At 41.1% G+C, this 18,201-nt stretch overlaps 1 protein-coding gene across 1 annotated transcript in view; it reads left to right on the forward strand.

Annotated features, from left to right (window-relative positions):
- Positions 1-12,158: 12,158 nt before the first annotated feature.
- LOC150090770 (fucose-1-phosphate guanylyltransferase-like) overlaps positions 12,159-18,201 on the forward strand; it is a 79,357-nt gene continuing 73,314 nt past the window's right edge. Inside the window, exon 1 of the mRNA XM_090371545.1 lies at positions 12,159-12,373. Within this exon, the coding sequence (XP_090227671.1) occupies positions 12,289-12,373 (85 nt within the window). The 5' untranslated portion in view covers positions 12,159-12,288. The remainder of the gene's footprint in view (positions 12,374-18,201) is intronic.

The raw sequence follows: 18,201 nt of genomic DNA on the forward strand, positions 1-18,201 counted from the left end.
TTACACTGCCCAATGTTGCACTATCCCACCTACTCTGCCACAAATTGATCAACTTTTGGCAATTTCTTTGTCGTTCAGCTATAACATCGATTTGAGTGTTAAAAGAAATTCAAAGGATCTGAATGGGAACCTGACATTTCAGGAGATAACATAAGCCTCTGAAAATTACATGGAGATCGAGTGGTAACGTCCCACCTAAAACTTCTAAAGCAGGTGTTGAAACCGTTCGACAAAAGGCAAAGTAACATTGTACGCTGAAATAACAAAAATTTGATTGAAATTGTACAGTCTGCACTCTAGGAACCAAGCGCCATCAGCGTAGGCAACCATAGGAAGAAACACAGAGTTAAAGTAAATTCTTAAAGATATTCTAGAAAGACCCCGCTCAGTTCTAGAAACTCTGGCAAGAGGGCCGTCAAATGTCTGATCTTAAATCGCAGATTAAGATCAGAAATCAATAGTTATTCCCAAAAGTTTAATTTCCGTTACTAGAGGTATTTGTGTATTGTTTATTTTAACACTTGGTAGTCGACGAACCATAATTTTGTCTTATCGGACTAATTTTTAACTTATTTTCAACTGTCCGTTGTTGAAGATCAGATAAAACTTTCTCGGCAGATATTTCAATTGAAGAACTTGAATTGCCACTAAGAAGGACTGTCAAATCATCCGCATAAGCGATGATCTTCGCATTGTCAAAGGTTCGGGTTATCCAACCCTGCAAAACAAAGTTCCAGAAAAGTGGTCCCAAAATGGAGCCTTGAGGATCCCCTCGAAAGACCTGAAGCAAAATTTTTCTGTACTTAGATCCTTAGATGTATTTACATTGCCAGGCTCAGTCGAACAGACTGGGGCTCAAAAGAAAGACTCTGGGGATCATATACCGTGCAATGTTCCTACCTGTTATCACCTATGGAGCCGGTGCATGGTTCACCCGCTCGGTCATAGTAAGAAATAGGAACAAATTAGAATCGGTACAAAGGATAATCCTACTCCTATTACCAGAGCGTGTCTCACAGTAAGCACACACCTGCGCTACAGTTTTGGCCAGAGCTCTCCCACTTTACCGGAAGTAGCCAAAAGAGGCTTGTATTATAGACTTAAAAAGAGCATACCCACAGAATTTCTGGGGATAGCCCTTGATACAACCAACACCTTCAATGCTGAAAGAAAAAGAATAGTCACAAAGCTACATGAGCTATGGCAAACAAAGTGGGAACAGGAAACCACGTCTGGTTACCTAAAGGTTTCTGCCGCAGGTGGCAATGGTTAGCCCAAAGCCACCTAAGTGGTATGCCCCTGGACATTTTACAACATTTATATTGACTGGTCGCGGCTCCCTAAAGGCGGAACTAACCTCCTTATGGCTGACTGATGAACCAAACTGCACCTGTGGCGAGAGTGAAGACTGGACGGGCACACATTCTATATGAATGTATAATGTATGACTTCCCCAGAACAGAGCTAATAGCACAGATTGGCCTCCTTCCCAGGGGACAAGAATATCGGTTAATCATAAAAGAGGAAAATTGTAACGCCTTTACGTCCTTCACACAGAAAGTATTCGAAATGCGCAGAACTATCCAAAGAATGGCAATTCAGCACCCCAGCAATTAAACAATAATCAATAGTTAAAATTGTGCATGTTTCCCACGATAACTTAAAAACTGTCAGGACAGCAGTATTCTGTGCTCTGACAGAAACCAGACATGGTAAAACACTCCAGGACTACCCTGCCGTGTGTAGGAACCAGGGACCCAACATCTTCCTCTCTACATAGAAGAGGAAGATGTACAGGCAGCCAGGGAAGCAGATTAGCTGAAAAATATCAGTAAGCTAATAGCAAGGGAATGCAATGTAGATTGAAAGAATAATGAATGAGAATGAAAGAAGAATGAATGAATGAGAATGAAAGAAGAATGAATGAGAATGAAAGAAGAACGAATGAATGAGAATGAAAGACAGAATGAATAGGCTGGGCACCGAGTGAACTAGGAATTATGATAAAAGGGAATAAATGGCAGTTTTGGTGAAAGAAAAAATGACCTAGCATGAGGGAAAGACACAGTGAATGGGAAAGAGTGTAAGAGCAAATGTAATGGCTGAAAGAATACACAGTTAATAACAACTCACACCACTTTATATGCAGGGTGTCTCAAAAATATTGGTACAAACGTTTAGGGGAGGTAGGTAACATCTAATGGAATGTGAATCACATAGGAACCCATAACCGGAAACGTCACCGTAAGTCGGTACATGGCGCTGTTCATCAGTTCGTGAGAGGGAAATTTCTGGTTTACTCATTCAAGAAGTGGTCGCCGCACGAAGAGCATGCATCGATATACGAACTGTGAGCTGGCATACATGCACCTAGGGTATGGATTAGCAGAGGGCACACATGGTTTGTGCACCCATGCGGCACAACATCGCTTCGCAATAAATGTATGGGCAGGTATGGTCAGTGACTGCTTAGTCAGCCCATATCTGTTACCATCCCGCATGAACTCCGCTAAATATCGGATATTTCTTGAACAAGCTCTGCTAGGGTTACTTGACGATGTTCCAGCAAATGTGAAATGCAACATATGGTTTCAATATAACGGGGCGCCTGCCCATTATGGAAGATGTGTTCGTGACCATTTGAACAGGCGTTTTGGGCGTCGATGGATTGGCCGGGGTGGACCCGTTTCCTGGCCTCCACGCTCACCTGATTTATCGAGCCTTGATTTCTTTCTGTGGGGCCCTCAAGTCTATCGTGTATGAATCGCCTGTGGAGACGGAAATGGATCTCGTGGCGAGACTCGTCTGCGCTGCTGCTACTGTCAAAGAAACTCCAGCTGCGTTCGACTGTGTCCGCCAATCCATGCTGCGTCGGTGTCACGCATGCATCGCGTCTTATGGTGGAACATTCGAGCATCTGTTGTAAAATCATGAAATACATCCATCTCGTACTCCATTGTTAATATTATGTCAAATAAATGTTTGCCACTAATTACTGTCTTGTGTCATTTCTGCTTCTTGTGCCTCTGCTACTACTTAGCATTAGCATTAGCAGAGGCATATGATGCAAGAAAGCAAGCTTATTCAGCATCAGCCAAAAAAAAAAAAAAAAAAAACCACTCCCATTTCACCCCTCCGTTCGTTCGAAATACCTGTCCAGTTGAGCTTTAAATTTGTTTAGGCTATCAACTTCAACAACAAGTGATGGAAGTCGGTTCCACCAACCAACCACCCGCTGGCCAAAGGCAAATTTCCGCACATCTATCCGACATCCGTCCTTTCTCAATTTGGATTTATGCCCTCTGAGGTGATTATTCTGAGAAAGATGAAGAATCCCATTGGCATTGAGCATGCTCAAACCATTCAAAGCCTTATACACCTCTATCAGATCACCTCGCCGGTGCCTAGTCTCCAAACTCTGTAATTTGCAACATTTAAGCCTTTCTTCGTAAGAGCAACCCTTTGTTCCATTTACTAATCTTGTTGCCCTTCTCTGTACCCGTTCCAGCAGCTCTACATCCTTCTTGAAATGAGGCCTCCAGACCTGTATACAGTACTCAAGATGTGGCCTTACCATTGCCTTATACAAGGGAATAATCACCTCCTCATCCCTGCTAGAAAAATTCCTGTATATCATTGACAAGACACCATGAGCTACCCTTGCAGCTCGTCTGCACTGATCAGAGAACTTCATATCTGCCTGCACAATTACCCCCAGGTCCTTTTCATTCTCCACCACTGTCAGTGTAGTACCGCAGAGTTGATACGTTGCTCTGGGGTTACTGTTTCCCATATGCAGCACTTTACATTTGTCGATGTTAAACCTCATTTGCCACCTCTCAGCCCATCTGTTCAACCTTTCCAGATCCTGTTGCAGCAGCATAGCGTCAGTATTGTCCTTAACGACCCTGCCAACCTTTGTATCATCTGCAAACTTGGACATTAAACTTGATATCCCATCATCAATATCATTCATAAACACCGAAAACATCAACGGACCCAACACTGAACCTTGAGGAACTCCACTAATAACATTAGTCCACGTTGAGCAGTGTCCATTGATTACCACTCTCTGTCTTCTGCCACTCAACCATCCCCTTATCCATAGCAGCAATTTGCCTCCAATGCCACACTGCTCCAATTTGTGCAGCAGTCTTCCATGTGCAACAGTATCAAAAGCCTTTCTAGGATCCAAATATATAATATCAAAGTTATTCCCTGCATCCAGTTCTTTTGTGACTACATCATAGTATCCAATCAAATTGGTCAGGCAAGACCTGCCCTTAACAAAACCATGCTGCGTCTGAGCTATAACTGAATTCTTGTCTAGATGATCCTGCAGTGCTTCTTTAACCAGTGCCTCCATTAATTTACCTGGAACAGAAGTTAAACTAACAGGTCTATAATTACTTGTGTCAGCCTTTGATCCTCCTTTGTGAATTGGGGTTACATTTGCACATCTCCAGTCTATGGGTACCTCCCCTGAGTCCAAAGAAGCTCTCATAATTATGGCTAGGGGTTTGCATACTTCCTTTGCTGCCTCCTTTAATATAACTGGATAGATCCCATCCACCCCAGGTGCCTTTTTTATGTTTATCCTCAACAATCTCTCCTCCACTTTCCTCTCAGTTATTACAAAATCATCCAGCTCACTGCCAATGTTTACTTTACCTACATCATTCTCCTTCCTGAATAACTCCTCATGCGTGAATGTCGATGCAAAATACTCGTTTAGATTGTTAGCCACCTGAGCAGGATCCTCAACTGTTGAACCATCAATATCCAGTGGACCAATATGATTCATCCTTTTCCTTTTCGAGTTCAAGTATGTAAAGAACTCTTTTCTGTTTTTCTTTGCATCCTTTGCCAAGGATTTTTCATAGTCTGCCTTTGCCTGCCTAATCTCCTTTGTGACTTGGTTACAGACCAACTTATATCTATCATAGGCTTCCATGTCACCCATTAATTTGTATGTATCCCATGCATTTTTCTTCTCTGCCACATGTCTCATTAGTTCATCTGACAACCATTTAGGCCTAAACCTTGAACAATATTTCTTAGTTGGTATGTAAAGCCTGGTAGCCTCCAAGATTAGTTCCTTGAATGCTTCCCATTTTGAGTTTGCTGTTGGTAACATCATCAGTTGGTCCCACTGTATAGAATTTAAATACTGTCTCAGACCATCATAGTCGCCTTTACGAAAACAAAAACCCTTCCCTTTACCTCTGATGGTAGTTACCTCCTTGAGTAAATCCCACTTCAACACACTGTGATCACTGCCACCTAGTGGTTCATTTTTCTGCAGGTTCTTAATGCATGAAGAATCACTACTGATAATCAGATCAAGAGTATTGCTCCCTCTTGTTGCCTCACGAACATGCTGATGTAGAAAACAATCATCCAATAAATCCACAAAAGCCTTGCTAGTGTGCGAGTGACCAACCCACAAACTCCAGTCAATATCTGGGAAATTAAAGTCCCCCATTATAAGACTCTCTGATTTACTGGCCCACTCTATTTCCCTGTACAATATCTTATTATACTCATCAGAGTCATTACTTTTCCGTGACGTTTCCGGTTATGGGTTCCTATGCGATTCACATTCCTTTAGATGTTACCTACCTCCCCTAAACCTTTGTACCAATATTTTTGAGACACCTTGTATACTAACAAACATTTACTAACAACACAAACACTATCACTGCATTCTCCCTGGCCTGCAAAAAACTTGCAGCTAGGCCTGCACCACAACTGAAGAATAATAGTTAGTTAAGGTGCCAAGAGAGTGCAGTGCAGGAAGCAAGAGTCGAACAAATGAAATGAAAGCCAAAAGAATGAATGAGAGTGTGTGTGTGAGAAAAAGAACACAAACCATAAATGCTACAGGTAAGTACACGCTAACCATAGCTTTAATTAGTATTTAAATTTACACTATATATCATTGCATCCGCCCCTGTTGTGTGAGAAAAAGATGAATGAGTGAGTGAAAAAATAAAAAAATATATACAGTATATATATATATACACTGAGTGATCAGTGAATTATCACCACCCCTATTAAAATTTAATGGGATCCGTTGACCATGTGAGGTACGAGAGTGCTGATTTAGTCGACCTACGTTGCATAGATAAGGTGTCAGTGGTTCAGTACGCAGTTAGATTCCGATCCTGATAGGGAAAAGGAAGGATTTATCTCACTTTTATAAAGGAAGCTCGACGATCTGGTGACTCAATTTCCCAAATGGCTGAACTGCTGGGGTGCTAAAGAGCAGACGTAGTTAAAGTGTAGCAGGACTGTCATCTAAACGGTCAAGCAACGACCCGATAGCAAATCTGCAAAGGTCGGCGAAAGGTTGATGTTAGAGGTGAGCGCTGGGTTCGAGGACTCGTACAGGTGAACAGGCCCACCACTGTTGAAGATTTGACTACCCAATACAACATAGGTGTCTGCGCGATAGCGCAGTGGTATCGTCACCGTCCTCCCCACACCTGGTGGAAAAGGCCTGGGTTCGAATCCCGTCGATGACGCGAGGAACTTTAATGGGCTTTTTTCACTCCGTGGCTGAGTTAGTTGGTCTCAGGCGTAGATAGCAAGGTTTTCCTCCCCAGTAACTGGGGTTTTTTCGTCCAGCAAAACAGGCAAATCAACCATAGAACATACACAATTTACAGACACAAATATAATAATAATAATACAACATGGGCCAACCCGGAACAATATCTGGCATGACCATGCATCGCACACTCGCATGTATGGGTTATTAACTATTATTTTTAGGCCGCCCGAATAATTAAAGGACGGTGACGATACCACTGCGCTGCGCGCGCAGACACGTATTAGCTATAACAGGACTATATCATCAGTACCCCTGTGGCATCCCCTCCTAACCATGGTTCATCGGCGTAAAAGACTCGCCTGGTGCAAAGAGCATTCAAGTTGGACCTCAGAAGACTGGAAGAAGGTGTGCTGGTCGGATGAGTCCAGTTATTTACTCCCCACGGTGAATGGTCGAGTACGGATTTGGCGTCAACAACATGAGGCTCTTGATCCATCATGAATGGTATCAAAAGTGCAGGCCAGTGGAGGCAGTTGTAGGATGTGGGCACGATTCCCTGGCAGGATCTTGGACCCCTGGTGCATGTGGAACTATGTATCAGTGGTCTCCGCTATCAGCAACTGTTGCTGACTGTGTACGTCCCGCAATGTTACACTTTTCCCGAATGGCGATGGTGTCTTCCAAGATGACAATGTGCAGAGCGATCGGGCACGTTGTTCAAGAAGGGCTTGAGGAACGCAGTTCTGATGTCCAGCCTATCGATTGGCCTCCAAATTCCCCCGATATCAGTAGCATAGTGCACTTGTGGATCAATATGGAAAGGCATATCAGGCGTCAGATACACCAATCACCTCCATACGTGCATTGCTGGGCGCATTACACACAGCTTGGTTGTCCATATGTCCCGAGCGCTTCCGATATCTTGTTGAATCAATGCCACGTCAGAATGATGCTGTACTGAGGGAAAAAGGAGGACCGACGAAGTATTATGTAGGTGGTCATAATTCAGTGATCACTCAGAGGATGTATATAAAACGAGGATGTATACAGAAAAAAATAACAAATGAATAAATAAATAAATAAAAAATTTCAAAAAATAATAATAAATAAAAAAAAACATGAAACATTTATGAAAATAGAATGCAAGTAGAGCATTATCTGAATGCTGAATGTACCGAATATCGATAGCAATAACCCCAGAATAGCATATCGACAGTGTGGTACTACACTCAGGGTGGAAGAGATTGAAAAGGAGGACCTGGGAGGGGGGAATTGTGCAATCAGATATGAAGTTTCCTAAGCAGTGCAGACGGTTTGCAAGAGTAGCACATGGTGTCTTGTCAATGATATACAGGACTTTTTCTAGCAGGGAAAAGGATGTGATTATCCCCTTGTATAATAGTCAATGGTCAGGCCACGCCTTTAGTACTGTGTACAGGTCTGGAGGCCTCATTTCAGGAAAGATGTAGATTTCCTTGAGCGTGTACAGAGAAGGGCAACAAGATTGGTGAGAGTAATGAAGGTATCCTCTTACCAAGAGAGGCTTAAGTTCTGCAAATTGCAGTGGCTGGAGGCTAGGCACCTGCGAAATGATCTGATTGAGGTGTATAAGGCCTTGGGTCTTATACAATTAACTTATACAACACTTATACAATTAACCAAAACACTTATACAAAAGCCTTATACACGTTGATCACGCTGAATTTTGATGGGATTCTTCAAATTGTTCAGATTACGAACCTAACGGGGCATAAATTCAAATTGAGGAAAGAGAGCTGTAGAATAGATGTGCGGAAATTTGCCTATAGCCATCGAGTGGTTAATTGCTGGAACAAACTTCCATCTGTCGTTGTGGAAGTTGATAGGTTAACTAAATTTAAGGAGGAACTGGACAAACATTTTGAGGGAATGGTTGTGTGAATTTTTTTTTGGCTGATGCTACATAAGCTCATATGCTTGCTTTCTTGCATCACATGCCACGATTACCATTACCATTATTATAAGGCAATGGTCAGGCCACACCTTGAGTACTGTATACAGGACTGGAGACCACATTTTAGGAAGGATGTGGAGTGGCTGGAACGAGTACAGAGAAAGACGACAAGATTAGTTAATGGAACAAAGGGCTGCTCTTAGGAAGAAAGGCTTAAGTTTTGCAAATTACAGTGTCTGGAGACTAGGCACCTGCGAGGTAGTAGTACTAGTAGTAGTGTCATGTGATGCAAGAAAGCAAGTGTACTCATGCAGCATCAGCCAAAAAAAAAAAAAAAAAATACAAAACAATCCTCTCTAAATGTTTGTCCACTTCATCCTTAAATTTACTTAAACTATCAACCTCCACAACGACAGATGGAAGTTTGTTCCAGCAATTAACCACCCGCTGGCTAAAGGCAAATTTCCGCACATATTCTACATCTGTCCTATAACTTTGCATTTTTCAATGTTAAACTTCAGTTGCCACTTCTCAGCCCATCTGCCCAAATTTTCTAGATTTCTGTTGCAGTAACACACTGCCATTACTCTCATTAACAACCCTGCCAACCTTTGTATCATCTGTTAACTTCGATACTAAGCCTGATATACCTTCATCAATATCATTGATGAAGGTATACGAAAGGTATACAAAAGGGTACAAAACAACAGTTCATCCAACACAGAACCCAGTGGGACTCCACTAATAACATTAGTTCACGAAGAGCAGCACCCATTGATTACCACTCCCTGTCTTCTCCCACTCAACCATCCTTTTATCCATTGTAGCAACTTACCCTTAATACCATTCTGCTCCAATTTGTGCAGTAGTCTTCCATGCGCAACAGTGTCAAAATCTTTCCTGAAATCCAAGAATATGATATCAAAATTATTTTTTGCATCCAGTTCCTTTGTGACCACATCATAATATCCTATCAAATTTGTCAGACAAGTCTTTCCCTTAAAAAACACATGATGCATCTGAATAATTGCTGCTGTCTGGTCTAGATGATCCTGCAATGCATCTTTAACCAGTGACTCCATTATTTTCCCCAAAACAGAAGTTAAACTAACTGGTCTGTAATCACTCGTGTCACCCTTCGATTCCCCTTTGTGAATTGGGGACACACATGCACATCTCCAGTCCGTGAGGACCTCCCCTGAGTCTAAGGATGCTCTTATAATTATGGCTAAGGGTTTGCTTACTTCTTTTGCCCCCTCCTTTAATATAACTGGATAGATTTCATCCATCCCACGTGCGTTTCTTAGGTTTAACTTCAAAATTTCTCATCCACTTTGTTCTCAGTTTTTACAAAATTATTTTAAATCCTTAATAACTCCTCATGTGTGAATCTAGATGCAAAATACTCATTCAGTTTGTTTGCTTTCTGAGCAGGATCATCAACAGCGGAACCATCGATATCAAGTGAACCAATCAGATTCATTCCCTACTTTTTAGAGTTTATACTGTATAACAAATGCTTGCTGTTTTTCTTAGCATCCCTTGCCAAATATTTCTCGTAATCTGCCTTCGCCTGCCTAACCTCCTTTGAAAGAGGGCGCTGACTCTCTTTAAAAATTACAGCTGTGAGTCACAGGCTCCGAAAAAGCGATAAGTGGTTGCCTTTTTTTTACATAATTGTTATTTTATATTGTACTTAATACGTAGTCTTATATTTATAGTTACGCTGATTAATTTTTATTTTAATTTAGATAAAGAGTTTTTGTGGATTACTACTTAATATACGTAAAACCGTTATTTCGTTCGAATCTTGCAGCTATTGTTTTTGTATATAATGTAGGGAATTCAAATTTTTAATTGAGGTAACTAGGTAGCTCTAACGTATAATTATAGAAACAGTAATACGCTTCACTGTTTTACGCTTCACTGTTTCTATTAGACATTAAAAAGATATGTGGTATTGACATTTAAATAATTTAATTTATTGATCTTATTAATTCAGAATAGCATGCCCCAAACTAGAGCAGGAAAGCAACGGTCACAAAGTGGCAGGAGTGCTGTTACTCGGGGAAGAACTGAGGGGGGGGGCAATTCTCCAACGATTCACAGCCTAAAAAAATGTGCAACTTGTGAAATGTTTGCCAAACTCTCTGAAATGGAACATGATATTGCCATGGGAGATGTCTTTGTGTGTGCACGATGTAAGGAGTGTAAGGAAATCAGGTGACAACTCAGCGTTGTTATGGGCCTATATGAGAGCTTGAAGGACAGGGTGGATGCCCACGAAGGATCTAAATTGAGGGCCCACCAGGCTCTCAAATGCCCAACTCAACGCCAGAGCTTCCACTTGGTCATCACGCAACACAGCGCATTCTGCCTTGGGCAATCCCCCAAGGCAGAATGCGCTGGTCCCACAGGAACTAGTAGTTGTTGGTGACTCTATTGTGAGGGAAACGGGGAACATGCTTTGTAAAAAGGATAGGTGGAACAGGACCAGGGTATGTCTGCCAGGGGCAAAGGTTGATGACGTTGTACAGCGGATATCATCTTTTAAGGGCACAAAAGGTGATATAGTTGTACACGTTGGCACTAATGATATTAAGTACAGGTCACTGTTGAAAAAAAGCCGAGAATTAGGGCTGATTTTGAAAGTGTCTACAATTCTCCCCAGACACGATAGGAGAGAGTATATGATGAGAGCCTTGTTGATGAATTCAGCCCTGGAAAGATTGTGCAAGGCTCAAGGGATAGAATTTTTTTCAGCCTGGTCTGTACTTGTTAAAGAGAGTCAGCGACCTGATTGAGTTGTATATGGCATTAATGGTTTGAGCAGGCCTAATTTTGATGCGATTCTTCCTCTTGCTCAGATTACAAACCTGAGGGAGCATAAATTCAAATTGAGAAAAGACAGTTGTAGAATAGATGTGCGGAAATTTGCCTTTAGCCAGCGGGTGGTTGATTGCTGGAACAAACTTCCATCTTTTGTATAAGTTGACAGCTCAGCTTTAATAAATTCAAGGTAGAACTAGAAAAACATTTGGAGCGAATGGATGGGTGAAATGGGAATGTTTTTTTTTTTTTTTTGCTTATGCTGTATAAGCTTGCTTTCTTGCATCATATGCCTCTACTGATGCTAATGGTAGCATCAGTACAGAAATCACCTTCAAAATGGCGAATTTAACAAATAAAGTAATCACGTGACTTGCCGTTTCCTTTTTTTTTTTTTTCGGCACTGAAAGACATCTGCGCTGTATGTAAACATCCGATCTGAATGTGCCGTTATTTCGACAGTCTACTGTTGTTACATTTACTCTATGCGGATATAGAGTAAATTACAGTTAAGTTACATTTACTCATTGCGGATATAGAGTAAATGTAATTTGAAACGTGCTTTAGTAAACTCTATTTTCATTGGCGTTTTATACTTCGTGGCGTTGCAGTCACCGGAATCTAGAAAAATCGTCATGCGCGTGTGAGCAAGGTTGGAGTGTATTAGTAGACAAGTTATTTTTTATCTTGTAGTTTTCTACTTAGTGGCATTCTAGTTAGTATGACTATTGGCTGAGCGATCATAATTACCAAAAGCAATTTATGATTTATATGGTGTGCAAAAATAAATACATCACTCAGTCTTATCACAGAGTTGAACTGTGTTGCCAATCAGCAAACGTCACAGAGTAGCATATCTTACTTCTCTGTGGCATACGACATATACGTGATGCAATAAGCGATCGGTGGAAGTAGTTCTGTACTTTTGTAAGCTGTATCTTCGGGCACGAAAACAAGTGGCTAAGTAAAAATGGGAGAAGAGTGTACAAAGGATAAAAAGTTGACCACCTCTTCTTTCATGAAAAAAATAATCGAGAACTATAGTGAATTCCGAGGTAAGATGGCTGTGTTACAAGAGCATTGCAGTCAGCGTAGTAAAGATTGTAGAATATCCAGAATGTTTGTTTAGAAAGAGAAAAATAAGAATAGCTTTCTGATATATTAGGTTGGTATGGACTATAGGTGTGAGCTGCGGGGGAGGGGTGAAGTCCCTAGGGTTACGATATTTTTGTATTGGAGCACTTGCTGGTAGGAACAGCAAAGGAAATGACGTCACACGAAAATTGGGATGCCAATATGAATAAACCTTTTTTAAGTTCAACCAACCCCCTCCCCCATACGGTGTACAATGCAGTATTTATTTTGATATATGTTATACACGGTAATCCTGCACTTTTGTGTCGTGAGTCACGGTCAGCCATCCAGTCACCGCAGCTAGGAACTGTCGTGAATCGTATTATGACGGGCAGTTCCGACTTGACTGAGCATGCGCAACACTCACTTTACTCCCGGTTGCTGCTGTGTCTGCCAGCCTACGTGCTGGGAATTGTCACGGAACATGCGCGACACTCCGTATCTGTCGGTCCATATATTCTGACGGAGAAGTTCCGACTTTATTGAGCATGCGCGATACTAACTATATCTGCTGGTCTGTGTTGCGAATTGTCATGGAACATGCGCGACACTCACAGTACACTGATATATTAGGTTGGTATGGACGCCTCCGTAGCCAGGAGCAGCAGTGCGTAGCACACGCTTCTTGATTAGACCGGGGTTCGAGCCTGTCGCCACCAAATACGGAGGATGCGGAAAGGTCAGAAAATGACCACCGCATATCCCCGGAGCAATATCGCCTTAGTTGCTGATGCTCCTAAAAACCAAATAACAAACAAACAACTATAGGTGTGAGCTGCGGGGGTTGGGTTACGATATTTTTGTATTGGAGCACTTGCTGGAAGGAACAGCAATGTACTACGTACGCGCAGTATTTTTTTTTCGTTTTCAGAAAGAATAAAAAACAATTTTCTGACTACATAAAAGAATTTGATTTTAAAAATGAAAGTAGACAGCTATAAAGGAAATAAGTAATTATTGTTAAATTTTTAATTATTATTTTCAGAGTCCCCAGTGGAACTCCACGTTGTCCGCAACCCCCACTGGTAGATGAGCCAGGCTGTCCACGATACCCTGGCTGCTCTCCCTCAGGGATTGCCTGAGCTTCCTGACGGAGAACAAAAAAACAGATAGCATTAGTGAGGGAGATAGCTGAAAGATGGGGATAAAAAAGGAGGAGGAAGAAGAAAGCAAAGAAAAGAATGATGATATTCAGCTCAGAACCCTGGGTTTGCCAAGCCCATACTCACCAGCTGTGAGCAGTGGGGTCTTCTTTGGCTTCCACTAAACTTGTGTGTCATAAGTGAGATGAAAAAGAAAAAAAAGCGAGATGAAAAGTGTTTCGTGACTAAAAAAAATTGGGAAACGTTGCCCTAATCAGTTCCACAAGCTCTGGATCAACTGAAATATTTTGAAAGGGCTTGGCATAATTCCTTTCTTGAAACAGAGTGTTTCTAAATTGATGAAGGCAAAGAAGGTATCGTTATTCTTTGCTTTTCTTTTCTCCACTAGTCTAGGGAAAAACAGCATTGCGTTAATTCAAAGTTTAAAGCGAAGAAAATACAGTGTTCGCAGTTGACGCATTTTTACCCACATCTTTCAGCTATCTCCCTCAATAATGCTTTTTTTTCCTTTTTTATTCTCCGGCAGGAAATCCCTGACGGAGCTACCCTTTTTCGGGACCGGAGGCAAAGAACATGTTCAGGCCCCTACTTAATTAATGAAAATTGCAAAAGGATGAGACAGCCAAAGACGCCGGACCCGGAGGCGCCTTGCCTGCCTACACGGTAGCCACGCCACTGCTATATACCCATTAAATTTAAGTACAAAGTACGAATTTAAGTATAAAGTTATTATTAGTGTTTTTTTTCCTCAGAAGGACCTTATGACAGAAAGGTAAGTGTCGCCCACGGGACCTTATGATTGAAAGGAAAGTGTCTTTTACGTTAATTGGTAACTGTGCGATGTGTACAATTTATTACAAATAATCACAAAATATACTCATATTATTTTCAGGCAAAACAAAACATATTACTTGAAAATAATAATTAAAAATTAACAATAATTACTTATTTTCTTTATAGTTTTATAGCTATCTACTTTCATTTTTAAAATCAAATTCTTTTATGTAGTCAGAAAATTGTTTTTTATTCTTTCTGAAAACGAAAAAAAAAAATAAATAAAAATACTGGGCGCATGTTCCGTGACAATTCACAGCACAGACCAGCAGATATAGTTAGTGTCACGCATGCTCAGTGAAGTCCGAACTTCTCCGTCAGAATACAGTACATGGATCGGGAGATACAGAGAGTGTCGCGCATGCTCTGTGACAATTCCCAGCACGTAGGCTGGCAGACACAGCAGCAAACGAGCGATAGGGTGAGTATTGCGCATGCTCAGTCAAGTCGGAACAGCCCGTCATAATACGATTCACGACAGTTCCGAGCTGCGGTAACTGGATGGCTGACTGTGACTCACGACACTAAAGTGCATTATTACCTTATACACACATTATTATTATCATCAACAAAATTAAAACAAATATATAAAAGAAAAAATTATTCCAATAACACCAAAAAAAAAAAAAAAAAATCTGTAGGATGGAGGGTTCAAAAAATATTTTTATTCACCCAAAAGTAGTTGTGATAGAAGGCAGAAGCACACCACATATTACACTTTTTCAACATAGTCCCAGACAAAATGACACATTTTTGCAACCTCTCAATACACTTCCCTTGGCCAGCTTTGTAGAAGTCCTCTAGTTGTCCTTGAAACCACAATTTGCCAGGAGAAATCACCTCATCAGCAGCAAAGTGTTTTCCACAAAGAAAAGACTTCAGGGCAGGAAAGAGAAGAAATCCAAGGGTGCAAGGTTGGGGAATAAACAGGATGGGCAACAAATCCACATTTGTGGGCACACCTCACTGCAGCATGCGAGGAATGCACAGGGACGTTATTGTCGAGTGGGTGCACACCTTTTTCCAATCTTTTTTCTTTTGTAGCAACATGTAGGAGATTAGAATAATACTTTGCCATCACAGTACAGCCCCTTTGAAGGTAATCTGCTAGTATTACGCCATGTTGATCAAAAAAAAAAAACTGACAGCATTACCTTTGCTTTTTTTTTTGCAGGGGGGGGTGATTCCGTATCCTTTCATTGTTGACGTTCATTTAGTTTTGGAATCATAGTGATGAATCTAAGGACCATCACTATGATGGTTCTTAGATCTAACCAGACTTATGATCCCTTACCAGAAGAAACTCATGTGCCTCTTCTGGTAAGGGGTCAGAAGTCTGGGAACCCATCTAGCACACATTTTACTTATATGCTGTTGTTGATGGATGATGTTCTCCACAGACCCTATACTAATTTGGAGCTCTGCAGCTAGTTCTTTGACACTAATATGCAATCTTCCAAGATTATTAACCCAATTTTTGCCACATTCTCTTCTGTTATGACAGTTGTTGAGCATCCTGAATTTCTTCTTCATGTACTGAGGTTGTTCCACATTTGAATTATTTGTTAGGGTACTTAAGAAAAAGAACAGATGCATGTATACTTGCATGTACACCAATGCTAGGAGTTCGGTAAATAAATTTGATGAATTTGAGGTATTGCTCAAAGCATCAAAGGCGGATATTGTTGGGATATCAGAGACGTGGTATCACACAGATATAAGGAATGCAGAACTGGAATTCGGAGAGTACAACGTCTACAGAAAGGACAGACAGGTTAGGAAGGGAGGAGAGGTTATGCTATTAGTTAAGAAACACATAAAATCCAAGGAAGTGAAGCCAGTCGACATCGCTGGACAGTGCAGTGTCGAGTCAGTTTGGTGTGACATAAGCATTGGGAGATCAAAATTGAGAGTAGGAGTGTGCTATAGGCCTAATGACTCTGATGAGTATAATAAGAAACTGTGCAGGGAAATAGAGTGAGCCAGTAAATCAGAGAGTCTTATAATTCGGGATTTTAATTTCCCAGATATTGACTGGAATTTGTGGGTTGGTCACTCGCACACTAGCAAGGCTTTTGTGGATTTATTGGATGATTGTTTTCTACATCAGCATGTTAGGGAGGCAACTAGAGGGAGTAATACTCTTGATTTGATTATCAGTAGTGATACTTCATGCATTAAGAATCTGCAGATAGAGGAACCACTAGGAGGCAGTGATCACAGTGTGCTGAAGTGGGATTTACTCAAAGAGGTAACTACCATCAGGGGTAAAGGGAAGGGTTATTGCTTTCGTAAAGGCGACTACGATGGTCTGAGAAAGTATTTAAATTCTATACAGTGCGACCAACTGATGATGTTACTAACAGCAAATTCAAAATGGGAAGCATTCAAAGAACTTATCTTGGAAGCTACTAGGCTTTATATACCAACTAAGAAATATTGTTGAAGGTTTCGGCCTAAATGGAAGTCAGATGAACTAGTGAGACATATGGCAGAGAAGAAAAATGCATGGGATACATATAAATTAATGGGTGACACAGAAGCCTCTGATAGATATAAGTTGATCTGTAACCAAGTTACAAAGGATGTTAGGCAGACGAAGACAGATTATGAGAAATCTTTGGCAAGGGATGCAAAGAAAAATAGCAAAGAGTTCTTTACTTATGTAAACTCTAGAAGGAAGGGGATGAATCAGATTGGTCCACTTGTTATCGATGGTTCAAATGTTGATGATCCTGATCAGGTAGCTAACAAACTAAATGAATATTTTGCATCGACATTCACACATGAGGAGTTATTCAGCGAGGGGAATGCCAGAGGTGCATTTAACTCTGGCAGTAAGCTAGATAATCTTGTAATAACTGAGAGTAAAGTGGAGGAGAAATTGTTGAAGATAAACACAAGAAAGGCACCTGGGGTGGATGGGATCTATCCAGTTATATTAAAGAAAGCAGCAAAGGAAATAAGCAGACCCTTAGTCATCTAAGAAAGGCTTTTGATATTATGAGAGCTTCATTGGGCTCAGGGGAGGTACCCATAGACCGGAGATGAGCAAATGTGACCTCAATTCACAAAGGAGGATCAAAGGCTGACACAAGTAATTATAGACCTGTGAGTTCAACATCTGTTCCAGGAAAATTAATGGTTAAAGAAGCACTGCAGGATCATCTAGACAAGACTTCAGTTATAGTTCAGACACAGCATGGTTTTGTTAAGGGGAAGTCTTGCCTGACCAATTTGATTGGATACTATGATGCAGTCACAAAAGAACTGGATGCAGGGAATAACTTTGATATTATATGCTTGGATCTAAGAAAGGCTTTTGATACTGTTGCACATGGAAGACTGCTGCACAAATTGGAGCAGTGTGGCATTTGGAGGCAAATTGCTGCTGTGGATAAAGGGGTGGTTGTGGGGGAGAAGACAGAGAGTGGTAATCAATGGACACTGCTCATCGGGGACTAATGTTATTAGTGGGGTTCCTCCGGGTTCAGTGTTGGGTCAATCATTGTTTTCTGTATTTATAAATAATATTGATTATGGTATATCAAGCTTAATGTCCAAGTTTCCAGATGATACAAAAGTTGGCAGGGTTGTTAAGGACACTACTGACTCTATTCTGCTGCAACAGGATCTGGAAAGGTTGAGCAGATGTGCGGAGAGGTAGCAAATGAAGTTTAACATTGACAAATGTAAAGTACTACATATGGGAAACAGCAACCCCAGAACAACATATCAACTCTGCGGTACTACACTGACAGTGGTAGAGAATGAAAAGGACCTGGGGGTAATTGTGCAGGCAGATATGAAGT

This window comes from Mastigoproctus giganteus, chromosome 1, assembly GCF_048544385.1.
Source record: "Mastigoproctus giganteus isolate SK-2022 chromosome 1, ASM4854438v1, whole genome shotgun sequence".
Taxonomy (NCBI): Eukaryota; Metazoa; Arthropoda; class Arachnida; order Uropygi; family Thelyphonidae; genus Mastigoproctus; species Mastigoproctus giganteus.